This window comes from Chlorocebus sabaeus, chromosome 6 (genome assembly GCF_047675955.1).
Source record: "Chlorocebus sabaeus isolate Y175 chromosome 6, mChlSab1.0.hap1, whole genome shotgun sequence".
NCBI classification, from domain to species: Eukaryota; Metazoa; Chordata; class Mammalia; order Primates; family Cercopithecidae; genus Chlorocebus; species Chlorocebus sabaeus.
This window is the reverse complement of record NC_132909.1, coordinates 59,274,119-59,297,697: the sequence shown is the minus strand read 5'-3', so window position 1 is coordinate 59,297,697 and position 23,579 is coordinate 59,274,119. Positions and strand designations below refer to the sequence as shown.

Here is a 23,579-nt window from a genome sequence, read left to right as displayed (position 1 = left end):
GGTGTACTTCTGGGGGTTTTCGGGTATCTGGGATCAGAGATTGAGGTCTGATGTGGGCTTTGGGGAGCAGAGGATCCCCTGGGTCTTGTCAGTTACCTGGAGTCTGAGGATCATTTTGGTGCGGACTAGCCCAGTGTGAGATCGTACGATGCAGTCAAGGGGTGGGTGTGTCCTGTCTCCCTCCCCAGCCTATATCCAGGTCCCTTCTTTCTGGGTGTCTGGGGCACCCCTCTCCCAACAGCTGGAGAAGCCAGATGCGGGCTCCAGACCTGTGCCCCTCCCCCGGGGGGGTTCGCCTCCTCTCCTTGGGGGCTTTATGTCTTTCTCTCCCCCACCTGCAGGTCCCGAGGGCTGTAACCTGTTTATCTACCACCTCCCCCAGGAGTTTGGAGACACGGAGCTGACGCAGATGTTCCTACCCTTCGGCAATATCATTTCCTCCAAGGTGTTTATGGATCGAGCTACCAACCAGAGCAAGTGTTTCGGTAAGTGGCCTCCGAAGACGCCGCCCCTCCCCATCCACCTCCCTCGCCTGCCCCGGGACAGGGAATGGGAGGGTTTGGGTCAGCCTCTGGACAGGGCCGTGCTGTAACAATCACATTCACAATCAGAACCAGCATGTGGCCTGGCACAGTGGATCACGCCTGTGATCCCAGCACTTTGACAGGCTGAAGTGGGCGGATTGCTTGAGTCCAGGAGTTCAAGACCAGCCTGGACAACATAATGAGACCCTGTGTTTACAAAAGAAAATGTTTTTGGCTGGGCGCGGTGGCTCAAGCCTGTAATCCCAGCACTTTGGGAGGCCGAGGCGGGCGGATCACGAGGTCAGGAGATCGAGACCATCCTGGCTAACACAGTGAAACCCCATCTCTACTAAAAAATACAAAAAACTAGCCGGGCGAGGTGGCGGGCGCCTGTAGTCCCAGCTACTCGGGAGGCTGAGGCAGGAGAATGGCGTGAACCCGGGAGGTGGAGCTTGCAGTGAGGTGAGATCCAGCCACTGCACTCCAGCCTGGGCAACAGAGTGAGACTCCGTCTCAAAAAAAAAAAAAAAAAAAAAAAAGAAAGAAAAGAAAATGTTTTTAATTAGCTGAGCTTAGTGGCATGTACCTGTAGTCCCAGCTACTCAGGAGGCTGAGGTGCGAGGATCACTTGAACCTGGGATATCAAGACCAGCCTGGGCAACATAGCAAGACCCCATCTCTACAAAAAATGCAATAAAAAAAAAAAATTAGCCAGGCATGATGGTGCACACTTGTAGTCTCAGCTACTCAGGAGATGGAGGTGGGACCATCCCTTGAGTCCGTGAGGTCGAGGCTGCAGTGAGCCATGATCACACCACTGCACTCCAGCCCAGACCACAGAGCAAGACCCTGTCTCACATGAAAAACAAAAACGGCCGGGTGCGGTGGCTCAAGCCTGTAATCGCAGCACTTTGGGAGGCTGAGGCGGGCGGATCACGAGGTCAGGAGATCGAGACCATCCTGGCTAACACGGTGAAACCCCGTCTCTACTAAAACCACGAGAAAATTAGCCGGGCGCGGTGGCGGGCACCTGTAGTCCCAGCTATTCAGGAGGCTGAGGCAGGAGAATGGCGTGAACCCGGGCGGTGGAGGTTGTAGTGAGCAGAGATCGTGCCACTGCACTCCAGCCTGGGCGACAGAGCGAGACTGTCTCCAAACAAACAACAACAACAAAAACCCCAAAACAACAGAACGAACGTGTGTTGAGCACGTACTGTAGGTCAGGCACTTTCCAGCCCAGCACAGAATGAGGCTGACAAAAACCCCTTCCTTTCAGGCAGCTCAGGGGCTTTTTGGCTGCCTGGTAGATCATTCTCCCATGATGGAAATGTTTGATGTGGGAGCTGTCTGATACCAGAGCCACCAGCCCCACGTGGCTACTACACACTTGAAATGTGGTCAGGGTGAAAAAGAACTGATTTTTTTGGTTTGCTTCTTTGTTTTTGCTTGCTTGTTTGTTTTTGAAATGGAGTCTCCCTCTGTCACCAGGCTGGAGTGCAGTGGCGTGATCTTGGCTCACTGCATCCTCCATCTCCCAGGCTCAAGTGATTCTCCTGCCTCAACCTCCTGAGTAGCTGGGATTACAGGTGGACACTACCATAGCCAGCTAATTTTTGTATTTTTAGTAGAGATGGGGTTTCACCATGTTGGTGAGGCTGGTCTCAAACTCCTGACCTCAGGTGATCTGCCTGTCTTGGCCTCCCAAGGTGCTGGGATTACAGGCATGAGCCACCATGCCTGGCCATGGGGTGGAGTATTTCTGATGGCCTCTGGACAGAGACTGGAGCAGAGACACTGACAGAGATGGAGAGAAAGAGACAGACAGAGATGATACAGAAGGAAAGGGAGAGGAAGAAAAGACTCAAGACAGATAGACAGAGAGAGAGAGAGAGAGAAACAGAGACAGTTAGCCGAGCGTGGTGGTATGGGCCTGTGGTCCCAGCTACTCAGGAGGCTGAGGCAGGAGGGTCTCTTGAGCCCAGGAGGTCAAGGCTGCAGTGAGCTGAGATTGTGCCCCTGCACTCTAGCCTGGGTGACAGAGTGAGACCCTGTCCCTTCTCCACCCCGCAAAAAAAAGAGAGGGACAAGGCTGCAGGCATACAGAATCAGCTGGAGACACAGATCCTGGCTGGACACAGGGCTTGGAAGGAGGCAGGCATCCTCCTGAGGGAAGGTGGGGAGAAGGTGGCCCTCCAGGACCCTCAGAAACCCCACCAGGCCCCTATACCAGCTGGGAAGTCTCAGCGCAGTGGACCTCAAGATAAGGAGTGAGGGCCCCGTCCTCAGAGGTATACAAGTCCAGAGATGTCAGAACAAAGCCAGGGCTGCTGTGTGTCCTCCGCCACACACCCTCTGGCCTGTGCATGCGTGCCTGCTCAGGACCCCGTGAGCCGGGAAGCCAGGGCCACAGCATAGGAATAAGCCGAGGACATCCACAGTGCCAACCATGGAGGTCCACCCTGGTTTCTGCAGGCTTCGTGAGCTTTGATAACCCGGCCAGCGCCCAGGCAGCCATCCAGGCCATGAACGGCTTCCAGATCGGCATGAAGAGGCTCAAAGTCCAGCTGAAGCGGCCCAAAGACCCGGGACACCCCTACTGACCGCGCCCACAGCCGCCCTGAGGCTGTGGGCATGGCCCAGGTGAGCCGCCAGGCGGCCCCACCCCCGCCCCAGCCCCACGTCTTGTCTGAAACCCCCTCCCGCGGCCCACTTCATGCTCCAAACCCTCCCCAGGTGGGGTGATGCTTAGAGAGGCTACAAGAAACCTCCGGGTTGGGTTAGCGGGAACAGAGCTGGATGCAGACACCCCCAAACCCCCTGTGGTCGGGGCTGGAGCAGAGGGTGGGAGTGGGGTAGGCACTGAGGTGAGCCAGGGCCCAGCCAGGTCGGCTAGGGAATCCTTCCCGGAGAAGGCTTTGAGGGTTGAATAGAAGTTCACCTGAGAGGCCAGGTTTGCTCTGGGGGTGGGGGTGTGGTGGGGAGGGGGCTTCTGTCCTGTCCTATGACTCTGTTTTCCCTGCTGAAAAACCCAACACCAGACAAAAATGTTAAGTGCCCATCCCAGACCCCAAACCCTAAGGTTGGACCCCAACTCGGAACCAGGGCTGGAGCGTGGAAGGTGGGGACAGTGCTCAGGGCCCGGTCCAGTCGGCATTGACAGCTTCCAGTGTCTCCGCTCCATTTCCACGAGTTCCCCTGGGACAAGCAGCCCCTCGCTGGGTGTCATTCCTACCCAGTGAGTTGATGGAAAAGTGGGATTCGTGCCCCACCCACCATCATGCAAGAAAACAAGCAAAACAAAACCCAGAGTGTATGTTGCCATCAGGGCAAACCACTTTCTCAACATTTTTTTTTGTGGGGGGAGATGAATAGTAAACCTTCTGAGGCCACTGTGGAAACTTGACCGTGGGTCTCAAACCTTGATGAGCCTCATCTGTAAAATGGGCTCAAGAAAGTCATCTTCCCAGAGGCGGCGGAAACGGTCCACCTAGGGAACGCAGCGGGGCATCTTTTCACAGCCGAGCCCAGAACCCACCACCTAAAGAGTTCTGGATGATTTGTTGGGATTTTTTTTTTTTTTTTTAAATCACCATCGCCGTCGTCATCAAAGAGCCTTGCCTAGGGCCTGGCACAGAGTAGGCACTCAGTTAGAAGCTGTCTGGCCTTTTCACATTCTCCTGGGTCGGCACACACAGATTTGGGAGTATTTAACTGCACAGAACGCACCTTCGGGAACTGCCAACCAGAAGCAAAATCCAAAGCCACTCTCTGCGATCCCTTCACTTTTAACTGTCAGTCTGCACTTTTTTTTTTTTTTTTTTTAACTGAGCATCTATTATGTGCTAGGCACTGCCCCAGTGTTCGGGGACGCAGCTGTGAATGAACAGAAACGGGGGCCGGGGGACAGCAGAGAAACCCTCTTCGTGGACCTTAGATGGCAGGGGGTGGGGAAGGAGAGACAGAAAATAAACAGAAATATCTGTCCCCAGCTGCCAGAGGAGGAGGAAACGGGCTTTGCGATGGTGACATTGACTTCTTTGAAAGCTGGGTTTGTTGGCCTCTGAACTCTGGCCTTTGTGGGATCTGTTCTTTTGGAAACGATGGGAGCCTTGGGTTCCTAGATCCCAGCCTGGCCGGGTGGACTAGGGTGGGGAGGTGGTGTCCACCCGGGTGGCCCCGTTATCACTCCCTAACACCCATCCCTTCTCCCCCAGGTGAGGGGCCTTCCCATCCCAGGAGGGTTTTCTGCTTTCAACCGACCCAGGACTTTCCCATAAATTCCAACCGTTCTTTGGACACCAGCCCTTTCCTCCCCTCTTCTCCCCTTGCCCCGCCCCTCTACTGGAGGCCACCCGGAGTGGGGAGGGGCCTTTGGGGGTCTGTCCTGGGGCAGGGGGGAGGCTCCTGAATCGGGCACAGAAGTGTTCACACGCCCCCCTGCTTTGGGAAACGCCCTCGCTTCTTCCCCACAAAACCTGGTGACTTTCCCCAAACTAAATCACACCTTTTCCTATATATATATATATGCATATATATATAGATCTATAGACAGTATATATATTTTTTGAGTACGGATCATGGGACCAAATTTTTCCGACTTCCTTCCATCCGAGTAGAGTGATCCTGGGCCGGTCACTCAGTGGGGACACAGGAAGGGCTGAGGTTGGCGGGCCCCCGGGCAACACGTACCAGGTGCCCCACCGCCCTCCCCCACCACCTCCCGGCTGGCACATCCCACCAGGAACCCGCCAACACAATATACCTCCAGGACTTTTGGCACCCCCCACCACCGATTCTCCAGGGCCATTGGGCTCTGCCAGCTTCAGTGTCCCTGGTCCCAGCTGCGGCCTCCAGACCCCACCTTGCCCCTTTGTCCCAGAGCCCTGCCCTCCCGGATGGATATAGGTACAACAGAGACGCTCTGGCCTGCCTCAGCCCTTCTCTGCTCCCCTGCCCGAGTCATAGCCTTACTCATGTGACCAGTAGCCCTTAGCTTTCCGTCGGAGGGGGGGCGGACAGGGCTGGGGGGAGCCCCCCCCGCCCCTCACCACCCCCTCCCAAGGCCAGGCAGCCATCGTCCCTGCCTTCGAATCACCAGCCTCGAATTTAAGGTCTTGTAACCAGGATTGCCAAGCGTAGCGGAAGACCCTACCTGGACTGGCCAAGCACCCCTTTAACTGGAGATGAACTTGATAATGACCTTCATACCTCTACAGAGATTTTTTTTCTTTTTTTCCGGTCTTTCTGAGCAGGTACAAAGAAGAAAAGAGAAGAAAAAGATGGGGGGAAAGAATCAAACCACAGTGGATTTTTGTTTCCTAGTTGGGAGTGGGGTGGGGTGGGGGGTCTTTGTGGGGTGCCTCTGTACAGCTACCCAATCCGCAACACCCATGTCAAAGCACAGAATCAAGTTCGTTTGGACATCCAGCAAGGCCTCTTACCAAATGAGGCGCCAGATATCTTAACAAGCTCAAAAGAAAAAAACATTTAAAAAGAAAAAAAAAAAAAAGCAAGCATTTCCTTTTCTTTCTACCAAAATGTGTTGACTGACCCGGAGGGGGGGCGGTGGGGTGGGGGGAACCACACAGCAAAAAAACAAAAAAACAAAAAAAAAAAAAGAAAAAAAGAAAAAAAATAGAAAAGAAAAAAAAAATCTTCTGAACCAACTTGTTTCGATATTCCAGAGTTTGATAATTGTTCGAGACTCTCCTCTAGCGTGCCTGTGTTCCGTGTGTCCCCGTGTGCAAGTGTGTGCCAATCGGCCTCGAGGGGGCCCCACCCGTGTCCGCGGCGCCCGCCGAGCCCCCGAGGGCCTGCTTGGGAGTGCGTGCTGGTGTGCAGTTGTACGTGTCTTTCTGGTCCATGTTTACTGGCTGTAAATACCATTTTTATACTCCACATCGCAGACCTGCGTGATTTGTACGATGTACTTTATTTCTGCTACAAGTAATTTCATGAAGTTTCAACTTGCAAACTGACTTTTAGGACAAACCAATACACACACACACAGAAGAGAAAGCAAAGAACTTGGAACTTTGGGTTGACTTGGTTTGAGTTTTGTGTCAAAGAAGATTTCCCGTGGCTGGAGAGGTCGGTGTTCCTGTTGCGTGTTTCAGGTGAGAAGCAGCCAAGCGTCTTAATGTCCAAAACGCCTCTCTTTGGTCTGAAAAGAAAAAAAAAAAAAAAAAAAAAAAACTAAAAATTTATTTAATAAAAGTTTTACTTGCTAAAGGGCTGACTCTCCTCTTTCTTTCCTCTCTCTCTCATCCACACAGACCAGGTGTATCTGGCCCCATCCAGTGCCTAGACTGGAGAGAAATTCAGGTTTAGGGTGAGGGGTTGAAGGAGGGGATATTCAGAGATACCAACTATAGATATAGATACCAGGGGCCGGGTGCGGTGGCTCAAACCTGTAATCCTAGCACTTTGGGAGGCCGAGGCAGGTGGATCACCTGAGGTTGAGAGTTCGAGACCAGCCTGGCCAACATGATGAAACCCACCTCTACTAAAAATATAAAAAAAAAAAATAACAAAAAAATTAGCCAGGCTAGGTGGCACACACCTGTAATCCCAGCTACTCGGGAGGCTGAGATATGAGAATCACTTGAACCCAGGAGTCAGAGGTTGCAGTGAGCTGACATCACACCCATGCACTCCAGCCTGGGTGACAGAGTGAGACTCTGTCTCAAAAAACAGAAAAAAAAAAAGAGATACCAGCTCTAATGATCTGGTATCTGGGATCTGTCTGCTGAAGTCAGATGTATTTGTTGATCATATTACAGTTTTGTTTTTGTTTTTGTTTTTGTTTTGAGATGGAGTCTCGCTCTGTCGCCCAGGCTGGAGTGCAGTGGCGTGATCTCGGCTCACTGCAGCCTCAACCTCCTGGGCTCAAGCAATTCTCCTGTCTCAGCCTCCCGAGTAGCTGGGACTACAGGTGTGCACCACCACGGCCGGCTAAATTCTATATTTTTTTGTGGAGATGGAGTCTCACTATGGTGCCCAAGCTGGTCTCGAACTCCTGGGCTCCAGTGATCTGGCCTCTACCTCCCAAAGCACTGGAATTACAATTAAACAGTTGTTTAACTAAGATCACTCTGGTCCCTGTCCTCATGGAGACAGTCCAGTGGGGGAGAGAGATACTATAGAATAAACTATACAATTTTGGAAAAAATGCAGGTAAAGTTCACATAACAGAATTTGCCATTTTATTTATTGTTTTGTTTTGTTTAAACAGGGTCTCTGTTGCCCGGGCTGGAGTGCAGTGGTGCTATCTCGGCTCACTGCAACTTCCACCTCCCGGGTTCAAGCGATTCTCCTACATCAGCCTCCCAAGTAGCTGGGATTACAGGCGTGCACCACTATGCCTGGCTATTTTTTGTATTTTTAGTAGACATGGGGTGTTACCGTGTTGGCTAGGCTGCTCTTGAACTCCTGGCCTCAAGTGATCCACCCACCTTGGCCTCCCAAAGTGCTGGGATTACAGGCTTGAGCCACTGTGCCCAGCCAGCATTTGCCATTTTACCCATTTAAAAGTATACACTTGGCCGGGCGCGGTGGCTCACGCCTGTAATCCCAGCACTTTGGGAGGCCGAGACGGGCGGATCATGAGGTCAGAAGATCGAGACCATCCTGGCTAACCCGGTGAAACCCCGTCTCTACTAAAAAATACAAAAAACTAGCCGGGCGAGGTGGTGGGCGCCTGTAGTCCCAGCTACTCAGGAGGCTGAGGCAGGAGAATGGCGTGAACCCGGAAGGCAGAGCTTGCAGTGAGCTGAGATCCGGCCACTGCACTCCAGCCTGGGTGACACAGCGAGACTCTGTCTCAAAAAAAAAAATTAGCTGGGCATGGTGGTAGGCACCCGTAATCCCAGCTACCCAGGAGGCTGAGGCAGGAGAATCGTTTGAACCCGGGAGGCGGAGGTTGCAGTGAGCCGAGATCACACCATTGCACTCCAGCCTGGGTGACGGGGCAAGGCTCTGCCTTAAAAAAAAAAAAAAAGAAATCAAACAATTAGCCAGGTGTGGCGGTGCATGCCCAGCTTTTTGGGAGGCTGAGGCAGGAGGATCGTTTGAGCCCAGGAGGTCAAGGCTGCAGTGAGCTATGATCACGCCACTGTACACCAGCCTGGGCAACAGAGCAAGACCCTGTCTTAAAAAAAAAAAAAAAAAAAAAAAAGAATGTTCAATATGTTCAATCATATAACACTTGTTTAAGCATTTTTTTATTTTTTTGTTTATTTATTTATTTATTTTTAAGACAGAATCTCACTCTGTCACTCAGGCTAGAGTGCAGTGGCACAATCTCAGCTCACTGCAACCTCCGCCTCCCGGGTTCAAGTGATTCTCTGACCTCAGCCTCCTGAGTAGCTAGGATTACAGGTCCCTGCCACCGCGCCCGGCTAATTTTTGTATTTTTACTTGAGACGGAGTTTTATCATGTTGGCCAGGTTGGTCTCAAACTCCTGACCTCAGGTGATCCGTTGGCCTTGGTCTCTCAAAGTGCTGGGATTACAGGCATGAGCCACCGCACTCAGCCTGGTTTAAGCATTTTGTATGACTTAACTCCTTTAACCCACCCCAACTTCCTGAGGTGTGTTTTGTTAATAATATCCCCACTTTACAAATTAGTGAAAGCCCAGAAAGATTAAGGGACCTGCCTGAGGCTGCACAGCAGTGCTTGAAACCTGGCTCTCCGGCGTTCTCTTAGCTGCTGTGTAGTGGCCCAAAATCAAATGTATTATATCAGAATTCAGGTTATTGTTTGAAATAGGCCAATTTAAGCTTTTAAATTTAACCCAACGTTGTTAAACATTTAGAATGTGCACCCTTAAAATACACCAATTCAGGGCGTGGTGGCTCACGCCTGTAATCCCAGCACTTTGGGAGGCCAAGGCAGGCAGATCACTTGAGGTCAGGAGCTCAAGACCAGTCTGGCCAAAATGATGAAACCCCATCTTTATTAAAAATATAAAAATTAGCTAGGCGTGGTGGCTCACGCCTGTAATCCCAGCACTTTGGGAGGAGGCTGATGCGGGCGGATCACGAGGTCAGGAGATCAAGACCATCCTGGCTAACATGATGAAACCCTGTCTCTACAAAAAATACAAAAAATTAGCCAGGTGTGGTGGCGGACACCTGTAGTCCCAACTACTTAGGAGGCTGAGGCAGGAGAAAGGTGTGAACCTGGGAGGCAGAGCTTGCAGTGAGCCGAGATCACGCCACTGCACTCCAGCCTGGGCGACAGAGGAAGACTCCATCTCAATAAATAAATAAATATAAAAATTAGCTAGGCATGGTGGTGGGCGCCTGTGATCCCAGCTACTTGGGAGGCTGAGGCAGGAGAATTGCTTGAACTTGTGAGGCTGAGATTGCATTGAGCCGAGATTGTGCCATTGCACTCCAGCCTAGACAACAGAGCAAGACTCCATCTCAAATAAATAAATAAATATTTAAAAATAAAAATAAAATATACCAATTCTACCACTGAATGTCTCCTTAAGAATGAGTGAGGATTGGCCGGGCGCAGTGGCTCAAGCCTGTAATCCCAGCACTTTGGGAGGCCGAGACGGGCGGATCACGAGGTCAGGAGATCGAGACCATCCTGGCTAACACGGTGAAACCCCGTCTCTACTAAAAAATATACAAAAAACTAGCCGGGCGAGGTGGCGGGCGCCTGTAGTCCCAGCTACTCGGGAGGCTGAGGCAGGAGAATGGCGTAAACCCGGGAGGCGGAGCTTGCAGTGAGCCAAGATCTGGCCACTGCACTCCAGCCTGGGCAACAGAGCGAGACGCTGTCTCAAAAAAAAAAAAAAAAAAAAAAAAAGAGTGAGTGAGGATGTGCTTAGGACAGAGGAACATGAGCTATGCTATAAGTGCTCATCTGAGGCATAGATTAAGTGACATACAGGCTGCGTTAGTTAGCTGTTGCTGCATAATGATTTACGCACTCCCCAGTCTGTCAGCTTAAAACACACATTATTATCTGACCTACACCGTTTCTGTGGGTCAGGAGTCTAGGACTGATTTAGCTGGGTGGTTCTGGCTCAGGGTCTCTCATGAGGTTGCAAACTGTCAGCCGGGGCTGCTGCATCTGAAGGTTCGACTTGGGCTGGAAGAGCCACTCCCACGCTGGCTCCCTCACATGGCTGTTGGTGGGAGGCCTCAGCTTTTCGCCATGTGCGAATCTCCATAGTGCTGCTTGAGCATCCTCACAACATGGTGGCTGGTTTTTCCTGGAGTGTGATCCAAAAGAGAGAGAGAGAGAGAGACTGCACTGACTTTTTGTTTGTTTGTTTGGAGACACGGTCTCACTCTGTCACCCAGGCTGGAGTGCAGTGGCACCATCCTAGCTCAGTCCAGCCTTGAAATCCTGGGCTCAAGAGATCCCTCCGAGTAGCTGGGACTACAAATGTGTGCCTCACCACATCTAGCTTATTCTTTTATTTTTTATTTTTTTGTAGTGATGAAGTCTCACTCTATTGCCCAGGCTGGTCTCAAACTCCTGAGCTCAAGCAAACCTCCCCCACTGGGCCTTCCAAAGTGCTGGGATTAGAGGCGTGAGCCACTGTCCCCACTGCATACATTTACTCTTTACAACTCTGGTAGCTTCCTTTCCCCCAAAGCACGCTACAGTCACACAGTAACGCCTTACGTCTATTGACCACCCGCTATGTGCAGCTTGTGATCAACTCTTTTGGTCCTCACCACAACCAACCAACAATGTAGGTTTCGATTATAATTCTCATTTTGCCGATGAGAAAACGGAGGGGCAGGTTTGTGCAGAGGTGAACCCAAGGCCACACAGCTGGTACATGGTGGAGCCAGGATTTGAACTTGTGCCCCGTTAACCGCTGCCTCGGTTCCCCTCCCTTCTCATTCACTGCAGGTATCACAGTTATAACCCCCTGCTTATGTATGGGCTGGCTTGTTTGATGTCCGTCTACCGGACACAACCTTGCGGGTTTCATGACGGGATGGGATGAGTGTAGTGTATTTGGCTTTGTTTTAATGTTGTGTTTTTTCTCCAAAATTGTTTATTAATTATTTATTATTAGTATTATTATTGCTTATATTTATTGTTATATTATTATTATTAATAATCATTATTTATTATTTATTTTGAAACAGAGTCTCACTCTGTCACCCAGGCTGGAGTGCAGTGATGCGATATCGGCTCACTGCCACCTCCACCTCTAGGGTTCAAGCAATTCTGCCTAAGCCTCCTGAGTAGCTGAAAAATACAGGCATGGGTCACCAGGCCCAGCTAATTTGTGTGTGTGTGTATGTGTGTGTGTGTGTGTGTGTATTTATTTTAGTAGAGATGGGTTTTCACCATATTGGCCAGATTAGTCTTGAACCCCTGACCTCAGCTGATCCACCAGCCTCACCCTCCCAAATGCTGGAATTACAGACTTGAGTCACCGCGCCCAGCCTGTTTTTATGTTGAGACAGGGCCTCCTTCTGTCACCCAGGCTGGAGTGCGGTGGCACAATCATAGCTCACTGAAGCCTCCAACTCACTGAAGCCTCCAACTCCTCCTCCAATCATAGCTCACTGAAGGCTCAAGCAATCGTCCTGCTTCAGCCTCCCAAGTATCTGGGACTACAGATGCATGCCGTCACACCCGACTAATTTTTTTTGGTATTTTTTGTAGAGACGGGGTCTCATTTTGTTGCCCAGGCTGGTCTCAAACTCCTGGGCTCAAGTGATCCTCCTGCCTTGACCTCCCAAAGTGCTGGGATTACAGGCATGAGCCCTTAGCCTGGCCGAGTTTTGTTTTTCTGTTCCCTGTTGTCCAGCACATCATATCTGCTTACTATTAATAAATGCACTAAAAGTATAATGGTTGAGTTTAGAACCAGACTGTCTCAGGTTTGAAACCGGGTTATAACATTTAATGGCTGTGTGACTTTGAACCAGCAGCTGAATCCTCTGGGGATCAGTTTCTCTCTCTCTGGAAAATGAGGCCAATCCAGCCCACAAAGCGTTAATATTTATAAAGTCCTTCCTGGCCCGGAGAAAGCACTGCAGAAGTTTTAAAATAAATCAACCCTTAAAAATTCACTTTCCGGCCAGGAGCGGTCGCTCACGCCTGTAATCTCAGCACTTTGGGAGGCCGAGGCGGGCGGATCACTTGAGATCAGGAGTTCGAGACCAGCCTGGACAATATGGCAAAACCCCATCTCTACTAAAAATGCAAAAAATTAGCCGGGTGTGGTGGTGAGCACCTGTAATCCCAGCTACTCGAGAGGCTGAGGCAGGAGAATCACTTGAACCCGGGGGGCGGCGGTTGCCGTGAGCCGAGTTCCCACTAATGCACTGGAGCCTGGGAGACAGAAGGAGACTCTTGTTTTTTTGTTTTTTTTGTTTTTTGTTTTTTGAATCACTTTCCAGATACTTTCTCCCCAGCGACCGGCAGGGGACAGCAAAGGCCCATGTTTTCGTTCAGGCTCGGTGCCTTGACTTGAAATGTGCAAGCATTTATTGAGCTCGGAGGGAGATGGTGAGGGGACTCCCTGGCTTCTCTCCTGGGACGCAAAAGTTGCCCAGTGCAAACCTTCTAGCCTGCAAGGTCGGCCCCGCGCCTCCTCCCCTCTTCTCTCTAGTAACTGAATGTGGTTCGGCTGCCAGGCCTTTGCATGTGTGGTTTCCCCAGCCTGGAACAGTCCTTTCCCACCCTGCAGGTCGGAGATGCTGGGTTGAGATGGAGACACTCGTGACCTGCTAGGCACAGAGTATCGCGTTAGCAAAGACGGGTGTAGAAGTAGGAATCACCGGCCAGGCGCGGTGGCTTATGCCTATAATCCCTGCACTTTGGGAAGCCAGGGTGAGCGGATCACCTGAGGTCGAGAGTTCGAGACTGGCCAGACCAACATGGAGAAACCCTGTCTTTACTAAAAATACAAAATTAGCCGGGCATGGTGGTGGGCGCCTGTAATCCCAGCTACTAGGAAGGCTGAGGCAAAAGAATAGCTTGAACCTGGGAGGTGGAGATTGCAGTGAGCCAAGATGGTGCCACTGCTCTCCAGCCTGGGCGACAAGAGCAAAACTCCATCTCAAAAAAAGAAAAAAAAAAAAGAAGTAGGAATTATCTAGAATCCGAGTTAGAAAACAGAGAGCCCTTCAATCGTGGCCTCAAAAACCACACAAAGGACTGAAGCAGGTTGTGTGGGGGTAAAACTGAGGGTCAAATAGAAGCTGAGTCCTACGACCAAGGGAGCTGGAGTCGCTCACCTCTGGGTCCTCAATATTTGCTAATTGGCCTAAGACGTGCGTGCCCTTAAGCCTTGTATTCTCTCTCCAAGCCTCAGTTTCCTCATCTGTAAGACGAGGCTCATTATATATATATATGTGTGTATGTATGTATATATACATATGTGTGTGTATATATAGATGTGTGTGTGTATATATATGTACATATATACATAATTTTTGGCTGGTTAGGTTGTTTGAGATGGAGTCTCACTCTGTCGCCCAGGCTGGAGTGCAGTGGCATGATCTCGGTTCACTGCAACCTCCACCTCCCAGGTTCAAGCAATTCTCCTGCCTCAGCCTCCCAAGTAGCTGGGATTACAGGTGCACGCCACCACACCCGGCTAATTTTTGTATTTTTAGTAGAGACGGGGTTTCACCATATTGGTCAGGCTGGTCTCGAACCCTGACCTCGTGATCCGTCTGCCTTGGCCTCCCAAAGTGCTGGGATTACAGGCGTGAGCCACAGCGCCCGGCCGGGGCTCAGGTTATTATGCAAACATCCAGAACTAGGCAGATCAAGATGAAAGATACCAATGATCCTGTCACGTTATAAGGCAAAATAGGATCTCCTCCCCAGTCAGAAAAGTGAACTCTCAGGCGTCACTCCTACTGGATTCCAGGTTTGATAAACATTTATGAAGCACCTACTGGGTGCTAGGAGCTGTTGTAGAAAGGTACTGGGGAGAAGGCGGGGAATGAAATATACAAAAATTCTGACCACGTCCACAGTGCCTCGCCCCGCCCCACTACTTGCCCCAACCCTCGCAGAAACCGTTTCCAGCCCCGCCCCCAGCCCCACCTCCTCTCCCCGCCCTCACTTTTCTGAACCTACCAGAGCGAGGTGAAGGTGAGGGTAATCTACATATTCATGAGGGATCAGCCAATCCACAGCCTGAACTCGGATCTGTCTTCAGAGCCTAGTTGATTGTGACGTCAAAAGTGATGCATTACGTAGCTGGGCGCAGTGGCTCACGCCTGTAATCCCAGCACTTTGGGAAGCCGAGGCGGGGGAGATCAACCGAGGTCAGGAGTTCGAGACCAGCCTGGCCAACATGGTGAAACCCCCGTCTGTACTAAAAATACAAAAATTAGCCAGGTGTGGTGGCAGGCGCCGGTAATCCCAGCTACTCTGGAGGCTGAGGCAGGAGGATCGCTTGAATCTGGGAGGCGGAGGTGGCAGGGAGCCGAGATCGTGCCATTGCACTCCAGCCTGGGCCACAGAGCCAGACTTCATCTGAAAATAATAATAATAATAATAAAAACGTGATGCATTGCGTGATTTTTAAAGGTGCAGCAACCTCTCATGGTCTTAGTTTGCATATCTGTAAAATGCAGGTTGGGTCGTCAGGGACATAGAAACCAGCGCAGAACAATGATGCTGAAATCGCTTTGCCACCCTGGGTGAAATCCAGGGATAAGTTTTGAGCGTTCACTCCATGCCAGGCACTTTACTCCAGCGGGGGCGCCGGAGTTCCTGCTTAGAATGGGAGCTTCAGCACCGGGGGTCGCGGACAGCTCTCGGCTCTGGTCGGAGGGGCTTCCGTGCAGGGATCATTGGGGACAAGGGTCTGAACTTTTTCTGCCTGTCTGTCCTCCATCAAAGCCTCAAATGAACCCAGCCCTAATCTCTGACAGCTAAGGGGTTGCTACTCAGGACAACACTCTGTCATTGGTCCCCAATCCTGCTCCTCTCTCGTCGTCTGCATCTCAGCTGATGGCAGTTCCATTCTTCTGGGTGCTGGAGCCGAAACTTGATGCTCTCCTGGATCTTTTGTCTCTTGCTCAACTCCAATCTATCAGCAGGTCCTATCGCCCCTGCCCTCACTATTCCATCCTCAAACGCTCACTTCTTCCTGCTCCTCTGCCTGGGTCCAGCTCCATGGTTGCCCACCTGAACCTGTGCAGTTGTCTCTTCCTTGGTCCTAGGCTCTACCCTCTTCCCCACAGTCTGTCCTCCCTGCAGCAGCCACCAGAGGGGGGCTGTGAGCACCCGAGTTAGGGCCTGTCCCTCTGCCCACAGCACTCCATGGCTCCCACCTTCCTCTGGGTCAAAACCTCACTGTGACCTCTAAGGCCCGCAAGACCTTCCCTGTCTCCTCCCTGCCCTGCCCTCCTCCTCTCTCCCCCTCACTCAATCTGTTGAAGCCACACGGGCCTCCTTGTTTTTCCTCAAAATCTGCAAACTTCTTCCCATCCCCTTTCCACTCACAGGACAGTCAGGGGTGAGCAGAGGTGGGAAGTTAGCAGAAGTCTGACTGCACAGGTGTCATAGGCTGCCGGTACCGGTGAAGATGTTGGTCTTTATCTCAAAGGCACTAGGGAGTCAGTCATAAGAGGTTTTTTGTTTGTTTGTTTGTTTGTTTAGATAAAGTCTCTCTCTGTCACCTGGGCTGGAGTGCAGGTGCAGTGGCGTGATCTTGGCTCACTGCAACCTCTGCCTCCCAGGTTCAAGTGATGCTTCTGGTTCAACCTCCCAAGTAGCTGGGATTACAGGTGCGCACCACCACACCCGGCTAATTTTTTTTTTTTTTTTTTTTTTTGTATTTTTAGTAGAGACAGGGTTTCACCATGTTAGCCAGGATGATCTCAATCTCCTGACCTCGTGATCCACCCGCCCTGGCCTCCCAAAGTGCTGGGATGACAGGTGTGAGCCACCACATCCATCCCATAAGAAGAGTTTTTCACTGGAGCAGAGGGGGCAATTACATTTGCATTTTTAATTTTCTTTTAATTTTTTTTTTTATGTTTTAAAGAGACGAGGTCTTACTACGTTGCCCAGGCTGGTCTCAAACTCCTAGGCTCAAGCGATCCTCTTGCCTTGGCCTCCCAAAGTGCTGGGATTACAGGCGTGAGCCACCGTGCCTGGCCACTTTTCTAGTTTCTTAAGGTGGAAGTTTAGATTATTGATTTGAGACTTTAAAAAATAAGCATTTAATGCTATAATTTTTCTTCTAAACACTGTTTTAACTGCATCTCACAAATTTTGATGTATAATATTTAACTTATTAACATTGAATTTTAAATATTTTCTTGTTTCTCTTATGAGTTCTTTGATCTAGGTTATTAAGAATTATTTGTTTAATTCCCAAATATTTGGAGATTTTAAAAAACATATATGTATGTAAGTGTGTGTGTGCATGTGTGTGTGTGTATATATATATTTGTTTTGTTTTGAGACAGAGTCTCTCTCTGTCACCCAGACTGGAGTGCAGTGGCACAACCTTGGCTCACTGCAACCTCCACCTCCTGGGTTCAAGCGATTCTCCAGCCTCAGTCAGCTTCCCAAGTAGCTGGGATTACAGGCATGCACCACCATGTCCAGCTAATTTTTGTATTTTTAGTAGAGACGGAGTTTCACAGTGTTGACCAGGCTGGTCTCGAACTCCTGACCTCAAGTGATCCACCTGCCTCAACCTCCCAAAGTGCTGGGATTGCAGGTATGAGCCCCCACACCTGGACTTTTTACATAATATTTTTGTTATTTTCTTCTTTTTCGGGAGGGCACAAGGGAGATGAGAGAGAGGACAGAGGGAGTGGGAAGCAGGTGGGTGGGGGCAGAGGGGAGAAGCAAGGGGGCAAGTGGAAGGGGAGGTAGCAAAAGAGAGGATGGAGATGAGGGAGAAGTGGGTGGGAGGGACCAGGAGGATGAAGTGAGGGAGCAGGTGGAGGGAGAAACGGGAGAGTAAGAGAGAGAATGGGACATCTAATTTAATTTTATTTTGATTAGAGAACAAAATTTGGATGATTTGAACACTCTTAAATATATTAAGGTTTGTTGTCTGGCTTATTTTGGTGAATATAATTAAAGAATATGAACTGGGTGCCCATATGGGAGGGCACCCATGTGGGGGTTTCACCTTATTGGCCAGGATAGTCTCAAACTCCTGACCTCGTGATTCTCCTGCCGTGGCCTCTCAAAGTGCTGGAATTACAGGTGTAAGCCACCATGCCTGGCCATTTCTTTTACTTTTAACTTATAGTTAGTTATCTTTATATTTAAAGTGAGTTTCTTGCTAACCATAAATTTTCTGTTTTTGTTTGCTAAAAAAAAAAGTCTCCATTTTTCTCTCATTTGTGAATGATTTCATTGGGTACAGAATTCTGAGTTGACGGCCGGGCGTGGTGGCTCAAGCCTGTAATCCCAGCACTTTGGGAAGCTGAGATGGGTGGATCACGAGGTCAGGAGATCGAGACCATCCTGGCTAACATGGTGAAACCCCGTCTCTACTAAAAAATACAAAAAAACTAGCCAGGCGAGGTGGCGGGCACCTGTAGTCCCAGCTACTCGGGAGGCTGAGGCGGGAGAATGGCGTAAACCCGGGAGGCAGAGCTTGCAGTGAGCTGAGATCCGGCCACTGCACTCCAGCCTGGGTGACAGAGCGAGACTCTGTCTCAAAAAAAAAATAATAATAAAATAAATAAATTCTGAGTTGACAGTCTTTTTCTACTAATACTTTAAAGATGTTACTCCATTGTCTGCTTACTGGTATGGTTTCAGATGAGAAGTCTGCTGTTATTCTTTCTCTTTTTCTCTTTCTTTCTTTCTTTTTTTTTCTTCTTTTTTGGCATTTTAGCATTTTTAATATTATAGGAACCAGGGTGGGCAGGGTGGGGGGTGTGGTGCAGACGGAGGATCCTCACAAAGATCCAGGTGCTAGCCCAGCTCAGTGGCTGCTGCAGTTTTGATCACTGAAGTGACCCTCTTGGGCCTCAGTTCTCAGAGTGGAAAATGTGGCTGGTCAACTGGGCATCTCTGGTGGGGGCATAGGTTGTGCTACACAGTGGATGGTCTATAGCCCAAACCATTGACTGGGCATGGCTGGGTGTCTTGTTTTTTCCCATCTGTCTTTGTCACTGTCTCTCTCTCTAATTCTCTCCAGGGTCTTGCTCTGTTACCCAGGCTGAAGTGCAGTGGTATGATCACGGCTCACTGCAGCCTCGACCTCCTGGGCTCCAGTGATCCTCCCACCTCAGCCTCCCAAGTAGCTGGGACTATATAGGTGCACATCACCATGCCCAGATAATTTTAAAACTTTTTGTAGAGGTGGGGTCTCGCCATGGTGCCCAGGCTGGTCTCAACCTCCTGCCTCAAGCAATCCTCCCACTTCTGCCGCCCAAAGTGTTGTTAGAATTACAGCACATTTAACCTGTTATTCTCTCCCAACTCTCTTTTCCTTTTCTGAATGCAGTTGGTCTTTTCTTAACCCCCCTCTGCTGCCTTCAATAATTTTCTCTTGGCCAGGTGAGGTGACTCATGCCTGTAATCCCAGCACTTTGGGAGGCTGAGGTGGGCGGATCAAGAGGTCAGGAGTTCGAGACCAGCCTGGCCAACATGGTGAAACCCCATCTCTACTAAAAATACAAAAATTAGCCGGCCAGGGTAACCAGGCAGGCACCTGTAATCTCAGCTACTTAGGAGGCTGAGGCAGGAGAATCATTTGAACCCAGGAGGTGGAGGTTGCAGTGAGTCAAGATCGTGCTACTGAACTCCAGCCTGGGCTACAGAACGAGACTCTGTGTCGAAAAAAAAAAAAATTCTCTTTATTTTTGGCCAGGTGTAGTGGCTCAGGCCTGTAATCCCAGCACTTTGGGAAGACAAGGCAGGTGGATCACCTGAGGTTGGGAGTTCAAGACCAGCCTGGCCAACATGGTGAAACTCTGTCTCTACTAAAAATACAAAAATTAGCTGGATGTGGTGGTGCACACCTGTAATCCCAGCTACTCAGGATGCTGACGCAGGAGAATCACTCGAATCCGGGAGGTGGAGGTTGCAGTGAGCTGAGGTTGTGTCACTGTACTCCAGCCTGCATGACAGAGTGAGACTCCATCTCAAAAACTATTTTTTTCTCTTTATTTTTAATTTTCTGCATTTTGAATATATGTCTGGGTATGTCTCTTAGAGGATATTTATTCTGTTTGGTGTTTTCTGAGCCTCCTGGATCTGTGAAAATTATTGACCATTCTCTGTGAAAACATTCAGCTGCCCTCTTCTTCCTTCTCCTCTGGGGTTCCAATTACAGCTGTGTTAGATCACCCGCTCTTCACCTGCAGCTCCTGGATGCTCCTAACTTGTCTGTAACGCCTCTCTCATTCTTGCTTATCTTTTTAACAAACAGAGCAGGCTTTGGGCTTGGTATTTGGTTAGAGTATGATAAGGTTGAGGAGGTTTTTATTGCATTTATCATTGGACCTGCCCTCGACTCACAGCAGACTATAGTGCTGGGGAGGTGTTATTCTTTTCTCTTTAAATGTATCTAAGTCTTTGAAAACAGTTTGATCCAAAGAAAAACCTTCACTAATACTTGGACACAGACAAAATGAGAAGGGTGGTCTGCGAGTGACAGCCTTGACAGGCTGCCCTAATCTGGACTATTGGTTTTTCAGCTAGGGAAACTGAGGCATGGAGTGGGTAAAGACTTGTAGACCAGGCCAGGCGCCGTGGCTCATGCCTGTAATCCCAGTACTTTGGGAGGCTGAGGCGGGTGGATCACCTGAGGTCAGGGGTTTGAGACCAGCCTGGCCAACATGGTGAAATCCCATCTCTACTGAAAAAACAAAATTATCCAGGCATGGTGGCAGGTGCCTGTAATCCCAGCTACTCAGGAGGCTGAGGCAGGAGAATCGCTTGAACCTGGGAGGCGAAAGTTGCAGTGAGCTGAGATCACATCATTGCACTCCAGCCTGGGCATCAAGAGTGAAACTCCATATTAAAAAAAAAAAAAAAAAAAGTGTAGACCTGGGCCCTCTGTCCTTGGTACTGGGGGGATAGGAACCAGAGTGGGGGGTACGGTGCAGACAGAGGGTCCTCACGAAGATCCACGTGCTGGCCCAGCTCAGCAGCTGCTGCAGTTTTTGATCACTAGGCTGACCCTCTTGGGCCTCAGTTCTCGGAATGGAAAATGTGGCTGATCAGTTGGGCGTCTCTGGTAGGGGCATAGGCTGAGCTACACAGTGGACAGTCCACAGCCCACCCCGTTGACTGGGCACGGCTGGGTGTCTTGTCTTTCCCATCTGTCTTTCTCACTATCTCTCTTTCTTTCTCTCTAACTCTCTCCCTCTCTATCTCATTATCTGTATCTCTGTCTTTCTCCATCTCTGTTTATCTCCCTCTAAATCTCAGTGTCTCTCCTTGTCTGTGTCTTTGTCTCTGTCTCTCTTTCCTCTATCTCTCTCTTGCACCCTTTCTGCACATCGCTGTATCTCTGTCTTTCCCTGCCTCTCTGTGCATGTCTGTTTCTCTGCCTCTCATCTCTCTCTTTCCGTGTTATGTCTCTCTCTCTCTCTTCCTCCCTCTCTCCCTTTCTCCCTCTCCCTCTTTCCCTCTTCTCCCTCCCTCCATCCCTCTCTCCCTCCCTCCATCTCTCTCTCCTCCCTTCTCTCTCTCCCTCCCCCTCCATCTCTCTCTCCCTCCCTCCATCTCTCTCTCCCTCCCTCCCTCCATCTCTCTCTCCCTCCCTCCCTCCATCTCTCTCTCCCTCCCTCCATCTCTCTCTCCTCCCTTCTCTCTCTCCCTCCCTCCATCTCTCTCTCCTCCCTTCTCTCTCTCCCTCCCCCTCCATCTCTCTCTCCCTCCCTCCATCTCTCTCTCCTCCCTTCTCTCTCCCCCTCCCCCTCCATCTCTCTCCCTCCCTCCATCCCTCTCTCCCTCCCTCCATCTCTCTCTCCTCCCTTCTCTCTCTCCCTCCCCCTCCATCTCTCTCTCCCTCCCTCCATCCCTCTCTCCCTCCCTCCATCTCTCTCTCCTCCCTTCTCTCTCTCCCTCCCCCTCCATCTCTCTCTCCCTCCCTCCATCCCTCTCTCCCTCCCTCCATCTCTCTCTCCCTCCCTCCATCTCTCTCTCCCTCCCTCCATCTCTCTCTCCCTCCCTCCTTCCATCTCTCTCTCCCTCTCTCATTCTCTCTCCCCCTCCCTCCATCTCTCTCTCCCTCTCTCATTCTCTCTCCCCCTTCTCCCTCCCTCCTTTCATCTCTCTCCCCTTCCCTCCCTTTATCTCTCTCTCCCTTTCTCCATCTCTCTCTCTCATTCTGTCTCCCTCCCTCCCTCCATCTCTCTCCCTCCCTCTCTCAATCTCTCTCTCCATCTCTCCATCTCTCTCTCATCTCTCTCCATCTCTCCATTTCTCTCTCCATCTCTCTCTCCATCTCTATCTCCCTCTCTCTCATTCTCTCCCTCCCTCTCTCCATCTCTCTCTCCATTTCTCCATTTCTCTCTCTCCATCTCTTTCTCCATCTCTCTCTCTCCGTCTCTCTCCATCTCTCTCTCATTCTCTCTCCCCTTCTCTCCCTCCCTTTGCCTCCCCCTCCCTCCCTTTATCTCTCTCCCTCTCTCCATCTCCCTCTCTCATTCTCTCTCCCTCCTTCCCTCCATTCTCTCTCTCCTTCCCTCTCTCCATCTCTCTCTCTCCCTCTCTCCATCTCTCTCTCTCCCTCTCTCCATCTCTTTCTCTCTCCATCTCTCCATCTCTCTATCTCCCTCTGTCTCTCTCTCCATCTCTCTCTCTCCATCTCTCTCTTTCTCTCTCTCTCTGTCTCCCTTCCCGTTTGAAGGTTGCCTCCCACATCTGCCTTCTGCCAAGGCCCGGGCTCTGACCCGCCGTCTGAATGCCTGACTCCAACCACACATCTGTGGGGTAATTGTCTCCTACAACCACAAGGTACTGAGGCAAATTATAGTGACGAGGCGGGGGCCTCCATGTGGGCGAACTGCGTCCGCTGGGCCGGGCTTTGCCGGCCTCAGCTGGGCAGGATGGCCGAGGCATGGCCCTACAAGGGCCAGGAAAGCTCACACCAGGCCCTTCCCCTCGCCCCTCCCCACACATGAGCCAGTCCTTTGCCAGGCCTCCATCTTTAGTGCCAGGATGAAAATGCCTTTTGTGAAAATCAGCAGGAAACTCCAATATTTGCAAAACCCTGACTTTCTATTCATGCATACATTCATGCATTCAACAGATCTGTTACGGAATGCCTAGTCTGAGCCAGGCACTGCTCCAGGCACTGAGGCCAAAGCAGTGAATGAGATCAACACAATTCTCCAGTCTCCTGAAATCAACACCCCACTGGGGGAGACAGGCAAGAAATAGGCAGTGGTCATCAGTGCTTTGAAGAAAAAGCAGGAAAGAGACCTCAGGGGCCCGAGGGAGTTATTTTATTTTATTTTATTTATTATTTATTTATTTATTTATTTATTTATTTTTTTATTTATTTTAGACGGAGTCTCATGCTGTCGCAAAGGCTGGAGTGCAACGGCGTGATCTTGGCTCACTGCAACCTCCGCCTCCCGGGTTCAAGTGATTCTCCTGCCTCAGCCTCCTGAGTAGCTGTGCACACCACCACGCCTGGCTAATTTGTATTATTAGTAGAGATGGGGTTTCTCCATGTTGGCCAGGTTGGTCTCTATCTCTTGACTTCGTGATCCACCTGCCCCGGCCTCCCAAAGTGCTGGGATTACAGGCTTGAACCACCATGCCCAGCTATTTTATTTTATTTTTATTTTGAGACAGAGTCTCGCTCTGTCACCCAGGCTGGAGTGCAGGGGCACGATCTCAGCTCACTGCAACCTCTGCCTCCTGGATTCCAACAATTCTCCTGCCTCAGCCTCCTGAGTAGCTGGGATTACAGGTGTGCACCACCACGCCCGGCTAAGTTTTGTATTTTTAGTAGAGATGGGGTTTTGCCATGTTTGCCAGGCTGGTCTCGAACTCCTGGCCTCAAGTGACCCACCCACCTCGGCTTCCCAAAGTGCTGGGATGATAGATGTGAGCCACTGCAGCCACCAAGCCATTGCTATTAATATCGATGACTC

The 23,579-nt window shown here is 50.4% G+C and overlaps 1 protein-coding gene and 1 long non-coding RNA gene across 5 annotated transcripts in view; one reads left to right on the top strand and one right to left on the bottom strand.

The window, feature by feature from the left end:
* The window catches only part of CELF5 (CUGBP Elav-like family member 5), a 75,278-nt gene extending 70,188 nt beyond the window's left edge, over positions 1-5,090 (top strand). For 2 of the 4 annotated variants that reach the window (XM_037994569.2, XM_037994572.2), the window contains 2 exons: positions 342-485; positions 2,997-5,090. In XM_037994569.2, coding sequence (XP_037850497.1) covers positions 342-485; positions 2,997-3,124 — 272 coding nt within the window. In that variant the 3' untranslated portion in view covers positions 3,125-5,090. The remainder of the gene's footprint in view (positions 1-341; positions 486-2,996) is intronic. The other 2 variants (XM_037994568.2, XM_037994571.2) reach the window with 2 other exon arrangements.
* A 1,069-nt stretch (positions 5,091-6,159) lies between these two features.
* On the bottom strand, positions 6,160-14,821 carry LOC140711929 (uncharacterized). The gene is made up of 3 exons (XR_012093268.1): positions 14,611-14,821; positions 10,518-10,756; positions 6,160-6,687 (listed from the first exon to the last, which is right to left on the bottom strand). It is a non-coding gene; the product is annotated as an uncharacterized lncRNA (long non-coding RNA).
* Positions 14,822-23,579: the final 8,758 nt, after the last annotated feature.